Here is a 13,382-nt window from a genome sequence, read left to right as displayed (position 1 = left end):
ATCTGCCTGGGTGGTGCAGCTCAGTGAATTGAGCATGGGCCTGTGAACCAAAATGTTGCTGGTTCAATTCCCAGGCAGGGAGCATGCCTGGGTTGCAGGCCAGGTTCCCAGTGGGGTGCATGCAAGAGGCAACCACACACTGATGTTTCCCTCCCTCTTTTTCTCCCTCCCTTTCCCTCTATCGAAAAATAAATAAAATCTTTAAAATAATAATAATAATAATAATCAATCAATACATTGTTTGAAATGGCACAGGATGCCTCTGACTTCACTGCGGCACTGGTGCCCAGCCCCTCAGCAGAGTGCTAAGGAACCCAGACTCTGGGTCGGGCTGCCCGGACCCAAGCCTGGCTTTGTCACTAACCCGCTGTGAGACCAGCTGAGTTGCTGACCCTCTTTGTGCCTCCGTTACCTGAATTATAAAATAGGGATAATGATATACCGATGGGATTGTTATGTTTGCCTAACTTCTACACACATTGCTAAAAACAGTATCTGGTCTGTAACATGGGGTCTGTAACTTCACTGTTACTACCCTCCAAATTTTGTGACCTGTTGTTACATTAACTATTTAAAAATTTAAGAAAAACAGTATATCTCTAAAATAACTAAGATGACCAATCTATTCTGACCTAAAGAGAAAAATTAAATCATGACCATAACTACATTTCAAGCTCAAAAAATCATGCTGTTTAATTTAAAGAATACTAGCACATGCAAATTTGCAGCCCAAGAATTCATTTTAATAGGCTGGAAGGGTTTTTTTCATCCAAGGGTGACAGTGGACTCCCGAATACAGCTCAGAAAGCACATGGGAATGCCGTGCAGCAGAATGAGCATCCAGAGGGAGCCACACAGCATCGCTGCTACCCAGGGCTCATTAAAGGCAACCCAGACACAAGTAGTTAACAGGCATATCCTCCATAGTGGCTCAATCTCACATCTTTTTTTTTTTCCTCCTCCATAGCTGGTTAGGATTCAGTAGGTAAAAATTAACTGGCCACAGGTTTGTTTTATTATATTAATTGTCAACAGCACCCTTCTTTCCTGGTAATTCATATCATAGTCCATAGCAATCTTCTAAGTAATAGAAGTCACTTGGAATTGGCCACGATGAGATAATACCTTCCCCTGCAACATTTCTCCTCGTCTTCCCAGCTACCCAAGAAACCGTTCAAATCAGTCACTCTTGACAGCCTTAAAAATTCTATTTCATTCAGGATAAACAATACTTTGGTTGGTTTGAAAAGATGTTTCTTAGACAGCCTGGCTACCTCCTACGCTGTAAGAGTTTCAAAGAGGGCTATAAAGAGAGTGACAGCTGCTTGAATTCAGAACTAGAAATTAAAATAAAAGCTATTAGAAGTGAAGGAAAAAACCCACACCACAGGGAGACAGGCTTTAAAGAGTTCTTCTCTCTTCCATAAATCCTAGTTACCTGCCATGAACTCATTTCCATCACAGAAGCAGCTATGTGTTTTTTAAAGGCGTTAAATATGCTTTTTCCCCCTCCATAGAAAAGGGAACATGTTCATCCCACACCAAAGCCGAGTTAAGACGATACAGGAAGTCGTATCAGAAGTTGCCTGGTGCTCTATCATTAGGAGGGGCTGATGTTCTGGAAGGTTTCAGGGGAAGCACTAATGCAGGGGGGGTGGCTTGCATGATGTATGGGGAACACACCACAGCTCAATTGCAGCCCTGAAATTTCTGACTGCCTTTTCCAACCCGCTGATCCGAACATTGTAAAATTGAGTTAAGAAATAATCTGTCTAGATACACTGTCACTGATTCCAACCCGGTCTTAAACTTCCCTTCACAACACAGTTATTCCGTGTCCAGGAATCTTAACATTGCTAGAGGTCTTGGCACCCAGCAAGTTATTACCCAGAGCCCGCCTATGAAGTGTCAGGAAAAAAAATGGTAAGAATTGGAAGAAGATTACTAAGCTTAAAACAAAGATAAGGTCATGCCTGGTTACTTGGGCTGGTTATACTTTTGTGTCAAGCTGAAGAGATTATGTCCGTCTACAAGGAATGGCGATAGCTCTAGCAGGCGTCACTAAAAGCCCACGTCCACAACTGGTTTTAAAGCGGTTCTTCTCACACCTAAGTGTCCTGATAACACTTGGGGGAGGATGGGGTAGTTACGATTCACTCACAAGAGCATATTTTCATAAAGGCAATTTCTACAGATACTCTCTTGGGGACTGAGATTAGAGAGCACCCACCTGCCACGGCTGTCAGCTACCCATCTTTGATTTCCACGGAAGTAAGCGTGTTTTAGCGTAGTGTTTGCTTCTCACCCGTTACAATGGACCTATGAACCACTGTGAGGGGAGTAAAAGGATCTCTACACTGCTCGTGGTTATGAGACCATTCTCTCCTCAAAGAAGACATACTGTGTTGGTAATTACTTAATATTTCTCTTTTCACTGAGTTTCCATAAATACTATTAATACCAATACATTTTACAGTATTTCTTTTTGTTGTTGTTTAGTTTCTATTTCATAATCATAGACTTAACTCTGCAAACCAGCTAGAGTTGGAAGGGGTAAGGAAAACATGGAACCCAATGAACTGCACAAGAGCAGGAAGACTGTAGAACATTCTAAGCAGATGGGGGTAAAGGGTGCTCTCCTGAACTACAGAGGGAATGGTCTGATGGTCAGGATAAAATACAAGTCAGATTTACGAGAGTGGTCCACAGTCAGCAATGGTGATCTTGCTGGTCTTGCCATTCCTGGACCCAAAGTGCTCCATGGCTACCACATCCGTTCATCTTTCACCTGGCCGGAGACCACATGCTTGCCGTCCAGCCACTGAGTGTCAGCAGATGAAAAACTGGGAACCGTTTGTGTTGGGTACAGCATTTGCTATGGACAAGATGGCAGGACCTGTGTGCTTCAGGATGAAATTTCTTATTAAATTTCTCCCCATAGATGGACTTGCTGCCTGTGCCACTGTGGCGTGTGAAGTCACCACCCTGGTATATCAATCCTGGAATAATTCTGTGAAAGCAGAAACCTTTATAACCAAATCCTTTCTCCCCAGTGCTCAGAGCACGAAAGTTTTCTGCTATCTTTGGAACTTTGTCTGCAAACAGCTCGAAGGAGATGCGGCCCAAGGACTTGCCATCAGCAGCAGTGTCGAAGAACACGGTGGGGCTGACCACGGCGGGCTCAGGAACGTCCGAGGCAGCAGCGGCATCACAAGACCTACTCTATTTCTACTAAACCTATTTCCCAAAGCAGTCATATCGAGCAATATGTATTGAAGACACTAACAAAATGAGAAACTGCCTTCCTTAGATGGAAAAAATGGTCTAAACAGTTTTAAAAAACCATCAGGGCAAAAACTAAGACATGAACAGATTTACCTATGAGCCTAAAATGTGGCTCATGACATCCGTTTTGGTCACCTGCCTTCATCCTCCACATCCAGTCAGTTAAGAAGTCCCAGCAACTTGCGTTAACATCTCTCACAGATACCCATTTTATTCTCCATCTCTAGTGCTACTGGTTCATGCCAAGATCGGCCTAAGCCTACATCACTTAACCAGCCTCTGACCACGGCCTTCCTGATTCCTACACACCGACCTGTCCTCTGATTGTAGAGACTGACCCCTACCAGGGTGTGTTCTCCTCAGAAGGAAATGGTCACGCTTCATCGCATATCCACCTCACCATCAACAGTTGTGTTTCCACGTGTTCCCTCACAAGGCTCTGCATCTTCATCACAGATCTACCGTCATTGCAACGACACACACTCCATAACACGTGCTGCAGGGACCACACCCGAGACTCGACGGTACTCGAACACGACCCACTATGAAACAGCATGAAGTCCTGCCAGTCAGCTCGCAAGATGATTTTGTTTTCAACTCACTGTAGTCATATTTTTATGTCGCCTAAATAAACACTCTACCATGTATAAAAAAAGATAAGCACAGAGTATATAATTACTCAAGAAGATACAAACAAGAACTAGTCCCATGACTGCCCAGTTCTGTTCAAAATTAGAGCTAGAATAAAGGAAGAAGGGAGAGCTTACTCAAATTTCAGATGACAATATTCTCTTTCACTCACCAAAACTTCTTTTAAAATTGCTTCCTGCCTTGGATAAAAAAACAACAATGAATAAATCTCATTTAGCCTCACGAACTTTCCTGGCATGGAGGGGGGATTCCAACAAACGCAAATCTCTCTTTACATAGAAGTAGTAAGGACCTAAATTGGGAGTGAGCAGAAGACAAAGGTACGACACACTAAGTTTTTAGAGCTGCTTCACTACTAGCTCTACAGAAATAAAAACACAAAAAGATAACTTGAGAATGAAATGAAAGCAAACCTTTGATTTTTCACCTTCTTAAGCACTTAGCAGCCTACCTCGTATTTGCTATTTCACAATTGACTTAGCTGAATCGACTCAGCTTTGAAGTTTGTGAGATTATTCAATGCTAGGTAAAAATGAATAGTACGGCTTCTACAAAATAGTAAGACAATAATTTCAGTAACTATTTAACAGCTGCTCTATTTAAAGAAATCTAGCTAGATACTATACCCATTTTAGTTCATAATAATCATCAATAAAGATATATAAGTAACTAGAATTTTAAAGTCTTTGATTAAGTTTAATACCAATAATAAGTTTAATACCATTTAATCATATATTACAAAGAAAAATAATGAGCACTGTACACGTAGTATGGCTAAATTTGCTAAAGTCCATCTCAGCTGGGAGTATGGTGGGGTTAAATATAACATAATAAAAATCCTGTCTACCAGCAGGGCTTCTCCCCTCTGTCACACCACTTCGGGTTCTCTGCTTCCAGGTTCATGCTAACGGGCTTGCTGAGTCTTGGCTAATAATGAGTTTTGATCTGTCTGATGTCACACTGAAACCAACTGAGTGTTTTCCACAGGTCGGCTGTCGGGCACCAGTTCCATAGCGTACCAATGCCGAAGATGAAACAACATCACCAACCACTTCACTCAAATACCTCGTTTGTGACCAGATTCGGGTGCTGCAGAAACTCTCCAGGCATCCATTCTAATTTCCTGAATCTTGCTGGGTAATCTGCTTGACTTTTAAATAAAATTTATTTGTCCTGGATTTTATTAAATCAAATTTAATTTCTACTACAGTGAAGGAGAGAAAAGGACATATTGGCATTTAAATTTTCTATCAGACTCATATAAACTAAAACATTTGGAAAAATAATCAACCAAAGTTGGCTAACATTCATATCTTAACCAAAACTAAACACAGCAAGTGACTCTACTACTAACAATGAGAAAAAAACATACAATGAAAGATTAAAATTTTGAAACATCCAAGTAGCTAACATTACATTATTCTACAGAAAAAAAAAATTAAATCCTAGTGATAAGAATAGATTTTTTTTGAAGGGGTAGAGTTTTCAATATGCTGATTCATATTCAATAACCTAATTTTTTAGTATCCTCTCCCTGCATGCCTCCTTTCAAAAGCATACACTACTTCTCTTCATATATTTTTCTTCTTTTAGAATATGTAAAACATACCCCTACTTTGTTCTCTCTGAAATAATTCTTTTCACACAACCTAAGTTTCACTAAAGCTTAGCTACAAATAATAGGGGGTGGTAAGGGGTAAGGGATAAAAGTTTTTAATTTCTTGATCCTATGGCCTCTAGGGTAAGATAAAATCACTCCATAGTGAAAATTATGGGCTTTCCTGATTCTGACAACTTCCCCCCACAAAAAAATGTAAGGCTACAATCAAAAAGAACTAATGTAAAGTTATAAAATACAAAATGCAGAATGAAACATCATATAAATGAACATAAAAACAGACTAAAGGAGTTGACTATCTGATGATCTTCTTTTCCCTTACAATCAAAATTTTTTTAAGAATTATTATTTGACAAAAAAAAATTACAGCAAACCATCATGAATATTCCCATAAAAGATGTGCTAAATACCACTTCAACAATTTCTTACCCATTAACAATCACTGATTGGCTATTATGATTCAGTTCCTACTAATGCCAAAAAAATTCAATGTAATTCAAAGACAAAAGGTCCCCTTTGGTCATTTCCTTAATGAAATATAGTCAATCCAGTTTTGAGACATATTATTAATGTCTTTTTGATGTCTTTTTCCCCCTTTTACTTTTCAACATTTGCTTTTTTCTCTCTTTATTAACACTTCCACCTGAGAACAAGTGAAATATAAGGTGCAATTCTAACCAGTCAGTTTCACTCCTTATTAGCAACTCTGTTGACAGAGAGTGAAAGTGAGAAAAGAGAGAGAAAATAAAAAGGTTAGCTGGGATCAGAAGGTGAAACTAATGCCAAAACGAAAGCTCTGAAATTATAGGTTGATTTTAATGATCCGTGCCTCTTCCTCTGGAAAATAAGGATTTGACTGTAAAACTAATTTTGTGTCATTTGAAATCCTTAAACAAGCTCCCAGTAAAGATAAAACATATATAGGAAAATAACCTCTTCAATAAATGGTGGTGGGAAAATTGGAAAACCACATGCAAAAGAATGAATCAAGACTGTTCTTTGTCACCATATACAAAAATTAACTCCAAATGGACCAAAGACATAAATATAAGACCAGAAACAATAAACTGCACAGAAGAAAACATGGGTAATCAATTTATGTACCTTGGTCTTAGAGAAGATTTTAATGAATTTGACCTCAAAGGCAAGGTAAGTAAAGCAAAAATGAAAGAGTGGGACTATATCAAACTAAAAAGCTTCTGCAAAGAAAGAGAAACCTTCAACAAAACAAAAAGGTAATCAACTGAATGGGAGAAGATATTTGCAAACACCACCCCCAATAGGGGGTTATTATACAAAATATATAAAGAACCCCTATAACTAAACAACAAAAAAAAAATAAACAATCCAATTAAAAAATGGGCAGAGGACCTGAATAGACACTTTTCCCAATGCAAAACAAAACTACAATGCAATACCACTCCACTCCTGTAGAATGACTATTATAAACGAGTGCTGGAGAGGTTGTGGAGAAGAAGACACCCTCATTTACTGTTGGTGGGAATGTAAGTTGGTGCAGCCACCATGGAAAACAGTATGGAGGTTCCTCTAAAAAGTCATAATAGAATTACCACATGATTCAGCAACCCCTCTTCTGGGTAGACACCAGAAAAACTGAAAACTATTATTCGTAAAGATATATGCACCCCTATTTTTATTGCAGCATGACTCACAGTAGTCAAGACACAGAAACAATCAAAGATGCCTTCGACAGATTAGATAAAAAAGATGTGGTGCATATATACTGAGGAATACTAATCAGCCATAAGAAAAGATGAAATACTGCAATTTGCAACAACATGGATGGATCTGGAGACTATCATGCTAGGTGATATAAGTTGGACAGAAAAGGTCAACAACCATATTGTTAGCATGGGTAGCTAGTTAGTATTAATAAAAGAAGGGAGCAAAGGCAATCAGGCATTAAGCATAACAAACCAGGGAGCTGAATCAGACAATAAGCCTGCTTCGCTAACAGGCAATAATATGATTTCATTTATGTGTGGGATATAAAACTGAAAGCAACAAATGAACAAATAAGACAAAAACAAAAACAAAAAACATAGACAACAGAATGGTGGTTACCAGAGGGGAAGGGAGTTGGGAGGGTGGTAAAGGGAGTCAAACGCATGGTGATGGAAGGAGATTTTACTTCGGTGGGTGGTGGGCACACAAATCAATATATAAATGACGTATCATAGAAGTGTACACTGGAAATCTATGTAACTGCATTAACCAATGTCACTCCAATAAATTTAGTAATTTTTTAAAAGGAAGAAAATAATCACCCACAAAATTTTAAATCTTTAAAATTTTTTAAATGATTAAAAATATTTTTAAAATAAAGCATCATAGCCTCCCAAGTAATTACAGGAAGCATTCTGAGTCCTCCCACAGACCCAGGTCAACTAAGTTGAAGACAGTGAAGCATGTTTGCATAGATCTTTGGATAGTAACCATCTGGATCTGATCATATAGCTGCTTGTGATGACGGTATTGTACCAGTATCTGTTGCTATCTTCACTCCTTTCCTCCCCTCCACAATCATGGACACTTCCAAACCAACATCAGCTCTGCAGCTTTAAAGAATGACAAATGAAAGGTACGAAAAGAAAGAGGATGAGAAGAGAAAGAGAAAACGGTAACTTATTTCAAAATCAGGAAACGTCCTCAGCAGGGGTGAAGTCCCACAACAAAACAGTCACCCTTGCGGACGCGCATCCTGCAGATGCAGGTTTTGAGACCACGACCATCTTATTATCCACACCAGTAGCCTCACGGGTACAAATCAGCAATTGGTGGCCTCTGCCTGGCTCACCATTTTGTTTTGTAGGGATTAGTGTTTAAAAGTCAAAGTTCCAGACTCTCTAAAAACTAGGCAATCTGGCAATGCTGAGACAACGTGACCACATGACAAGAATTCGCTGGAACACGGCAGCCTGACTGGGGCATGAGAACTTCCATTTCCCAGAGTCCCACTGCAGCTCAGTCCTCTCAGCCTGGCCCCTGAAAGCAGGTCAAGTTTTCCACCCCTGCCATGGGATCAGATACCTGCCTCATGAGGAAGTCAGAAAAATACAGCAAGTAAACCCCCGTGCAATGGTGAACCACACTTGCCTTTAATCTAAATGCATTTAACATCAGACTCTATCTGCTCCTCTCATAAAAGATCCGTTTTAATTTTAGCTCCCCTTCCATTTGTCTCAGGGTTATGTAACCTCACAGTAGGTCACACAAGTCTCCCAAAAAAGAAATCAAAGCTGTCTTTTAAGAGCATGAAAGGAACCATGCATAACAAAGACAAACACAAAACTGAAACTTACATTCTCTCCCTGACAAGAAAGCGTTACCCTCTCTGTTAATCTCATAAATTATAATCTTACGGGAAAAGAAATTAAAATACAAAGGACGGAAAACCACGGCCTGCCCAGGGGCCATACAATATGCCATAGTCTCAACATGCTGTCAAGCAGAAAAATGTGATGAACATCTTACCATCTTCCAGCTCAAGACAAAGATTATACACAGCCACGGGTCTCTTGGTCCTCTGGCCTGGCCTCTTCGATTGTCTTGGTGGAGCATTTGGGGGTGATGCTGACAGGGAGACTGGCTCAGGGAATGTGGCATCAGGCAGGGTCCTAAAAATCTGCCATCAAAGCATAAAGGGCGTTAATTATTTCCCCTGAGCAGAAACCTGTGTATTCCAACAGTAAACCAGCACCAAACAACATTTGATTTGGAGTTCATCCAAAATGAGCTGGAGCCAAAATTCCATTCCTTCAAATCTTGGGTGTAAGCCGTAAGTCTTTATTTTTTAACAGAAGATTTCTAAAGAATACTTCTCATTAAAATTAAGTCAAAGCAACATCAAATCTTTCTGTTTCACAATAAATTCATTCTCGAACTAAACAAGTGTAATTGCCTCCACCAGCCATAGACAATAGCACAGCACTTTACCCGTAAGGAAGTAGCCAGGATAAATTATTAAAAACAAATATCCCTGAAATTTCCCACAGCATTATGTTCATGCCAAAAAGCTGGTCTCAATTTTTTTTCCAACTGCACAAACAAAAACATATGACTGCAAATATTTTTACATTTTTTAAAAATACCTTGTGTTTATGAAATTGCTTTTCAGATCCCCACATACATTTTTCATAAACTGTTCTGTAGATCTTATCAATTCATGTTAATACCCTCCAACTTCTTTTAATAATGTCCCCTCCACTTATGAAACCTAGAGTATTAGCACCGTGATTTTTCACAGTGCTATTCATGTATTAGCGACAGTATCATTAACACATGCTGTTTCCTTGCCTAGCAATTTTTTGTCTTTTGAGAAAAGCACTCTGTGCCATAAAGGGAAGTATATCACGCAGGTGATTTATAATGGACCTTCCATGGCTGCCAAGACCTGGGCTCAGAGGCTTCCTATCCCCGACAACACAGGAGACCCTTTAGCCTTCAGTGAAAGCATAAAATAAAATATATAAAGACAACCACCTCACAGACATGGCATACCAGAGGGCTGACGCTCCTCAGGAAGAAGTAAGAAACAGGAAGAAAGCCAGCGAGCATTAAACAAAACATAAATATAAAACAATAAAAGCCATGGCATAAAAGCCCCACTGCTACAAGGAAATTATTGTACTATGCATTTCAATAAAATCAGCCATGTGACCTGTGTAGATGAGTGAGGGTATCACATATGTGTATCACAGTTCATGAGAGAAAACCATATCAAAGTTGTAATCAGAGCCTGAAAATCCTCACCTAAAAACGATTATACATCAGTATAAATAAGCATCTCACCAGAACACTTGCTTTATAGTACCACACTGCCCCCTTATGTATAAACAGAATAAAAAATGATTAAAACTGCCGTGGACAAATATTTGCTAGTGAAAATTTACTGAAGCGCCCCCACGGGTAGCTTGCTACCACCATATTCCTACAAACCCTGTGTTCTAGCAGGGTCCTCCAGCAAACAGCACCCTACAAATTGCACGCTGCTTATCTGTCTTAAAAAGTCTTCTGCTGTCCAGACTATTGTCCGCAGCTAGATTTACTGCCATCTGTCACTGTCACATTAAAAAAAAGTATGTGGAGTGGTGAGGATAGGAGACAAGTTAGGGTGAGAAGAGTAGGTTGAAGTCAATAAGAAAAGATGGGAAAACTTAATTCTACTGTAACAAAATAGCACCTGTTTGTGACCAACATTTGCAACTGCTCCCTGACTTCTGTTTGTCTTCACAAATACAACAAATGCCTCTTGGATGTTACTGGACTAGGAAACCAAATAAAACAAAGAGCCAAGGCACCCAAAGCCTAAATAAACAATGGAAGAGTTACATCCCAAGAACTGGCACTGCATAGCTGATAAACTTCCAAGGAGAACTTTCTGGAAGATCACACAGACTGAAATGGTACAACTACTGACAAATCCTCCTCTCTCCTCCTCCTCCTCCAAGTCCTCCTCCTCCTCCATCACCATCACCACCGCCACCACAGCCTCATGGAGATGGGGAGGGTGGGGTGGGAGAGTAAGGAGTGAGGCTTGAGGGTGGTCCAATTCACAGCAACAGACTACCAAGCAACACAGGACCCAGGATTGTGACCCCCGCCACATGTGACAACCTGGATACATCTCAAGGGCACTATGTTAAGTGAAGTAAGTCACACAGAGAAAGACAAATACTTTATGATCGCATTTACATGTGGAATCTAAAAAAAACAAGCTCATAAAAACAGGGAACAGATCGGTGGTTGTCAGAGGCAGGGGTTGCAGGGAGAGAAGAAAACAGGTGAAGGTAGAAATTCTTCTGGTTGTAAGACAAATAAGTTATAGCGTGGCTATACTTCATGCTGTCTGGCCTATTTGAAAGGTGCTAAGAGTAGATCTTAAAGTTCTCATTACAAGAAAAAAAATGTACAACTATGTTAGGTGATGACTGATAACTAACCTCACTGTGGTGATCTTTCCTCCCTCTCTCTCTCTCCATATGTGTGTGTGTCTGTGTGTGTGTATGTATGTCAATTATATCTCAATATAACTGGGGTTTTAAAAAAACAGTTTCTGGGAATGGGGACTGGACTTCAGAGTTTTTTTGTTTTGTTTTTCTTTAGTTTGCATTTTAAAACTCCCCCTTTAAACAGTCCTTCCGCAGCATTCTCGGCTTGTCTCAGATGGATCAATGTCCAAATCAAAACACCAGAAAAATTACTTCTGAAAAACTGGCACTAGACATAGGCAGTCAATTCCTTGGACCTTCCCAAGTCCTGATTAGGCGTAAAATGTTTCAAAGATTCTAAAGACCAACCACTCTCTCAAGAAACTCTATGCTATGTTAGCATTTCAAAGAGCTAAGCTATCACGTAGGTTACCTGGTAGCAAAGCAAAGATGCTACCTTGAGAGGCGCTATCCTGGCTTCTAAGTCTTCCCAGCCTATGAAGCGTCGACATATTGAAATATTGGGCACCTCACTTTCTCATCTGGATGATGAGGGCCATAAACCCTACATCTTCAATTATTTCAGGGATTAAGTGAGATAATGTTCATCAAGTGTTTAGTACGGTAGTTGGCACACAGTAACAAGAAATAAATGGCAGCTACTGGTATTTATAATATGAAAACAGCCAGTAAATAAGGACAATAAAAATGGATGCAGACCCTCATGATTCAATTCGATCACCATTTTGAGAAGGCACCAATTTGTTGAGGTTTTAAATATTCCTTGAATTCAGTGTTTAGTTATTCTAAAGGCTGGTGGGGAAAATTCATCAAGTAATGGGCCAAGAGAAGCAAAAGAGCATCTTCAAAATTCCCAAGTCATCCAGAATCATATCATTATTTTGTGTAATTATTTCTGAACTTCAATGCTGAGATTTTGTAGTTAAATTACTTCCTATGTCTTTGAATACATTTAAAGTTTAATAAACACCTATCAGGTTTTCTCTGAAACACTTTAATATGTTCGACAACCTTTGAGGTAAGTATTGATCTCCATGTTTTAAAATGAGAAAAGCTCCAAGATTAAATAATCAGCCCAAGTCTCCACAATTTGAAAATGGTACAGTTGGTATCTGAGCTCTCAACTCTGCTTCCAAAGCCTCTGATGCCAGTTTATACAACAAACACAATTTAATTCTCATGGAAAAAGAAAATCACCAACTACTGCTGTTCTTTATATGTTTAGAAAGACTAAAATGGGAGAATACCCATACAGATTCACCATTATTGTGCTATGTCTGCCTAAACAGGTCAGGTGTTTACCTTGCCTGCACTAGCTTCTGTCCTAAACACTTTTTAAGCTACAAAACTATGGTCCTCTCTGCAACCCCAGAAATAATTAAAAGGATATTCTTTTTAAACTTATAAGAGGAGGAAAGAGAAAACTATTCAAAATTCTGACCTATTTTTTTGACAATCTGATTTTAGAAGCTAACAGTTAGCTTCTGGTGTTCCACAGAGCCAAGATCTGTGTCACCCTCAAACATAACACCGATTTCCAAAATCTAGGACCACTGCACGGGTGCAGGCGCCTCCACCACACACATCTCTTTCCAAAGTACTTTGAGGCCCCCGACTTCTAGCACCATGGCTCACGAGACTTTTGCTGGCGGCCAGATGAACTCGCCTTAACCCACACTCAGGATCAAGAGATCGAGTCTACTCAAAACTTCTTTTTTTCAGGGTAGAAAGTTACTTCACTGCACCTACGTGTTCACAACATAATAAACACTTGCACCAGACAAGGCAAAGACAAAAAACAAAACTCCACGTGTAGGCGTGTCAAGGAAGCAGGCGCCTGCTCAGGTCTCCTCAGG

The 13,382-nt window shown here is 39.7% G+C and overlaps 1 protein-coding gene across 3 annotated transcripts in view; it reads right to left on the bottom strand.

The window, feature by feature from the left end:
- ARHGAP10 (Rho GTPase activating protein 10) overlaps nt 1–13,382 on the bottom strand; it is a 242,196-nt gene that overhangs the window by 33,649 nt on the left and 195,165 nt on the right. For all 3 annotated transcript variants that reach the window (XR_006656673.2, XM_024568805.3, XM_045202557.3), the window contains one exon: nt 9,050–9,200. Coding sequence is in view for 2 of the 3 variants with exons in the window: in XM_024568805.3 (XP_024424573.2) it covers nt 9,050–9,200 (151 nt within the window). In the remaining variant the exon portion in view is untranslated. The remainder of the gene's footprint in view (nt 1–9,049; nt 9,201–13,382) is intronic.

The sequence above is a fragment of the Desmodus rotundus genome, chromosome 9 (genome assembly GCF_022682495.2).
Source record: "Desmodus rotundus isolate HL8 chromosome 9, HLdesRot8A.1, whole genome shotgun sequence".
NCBI classification, from domain to species: Eukaryota; Metazoa; Chordata; class Mammalia; order Chiroptera; family Phyllostomidae; genus Desmodus; species Desmodus rotundus.
Note: the sequence above shows the minus strand (reverse complement) of the source record. Positions and strands in the feature narration are given on the sequence as shown.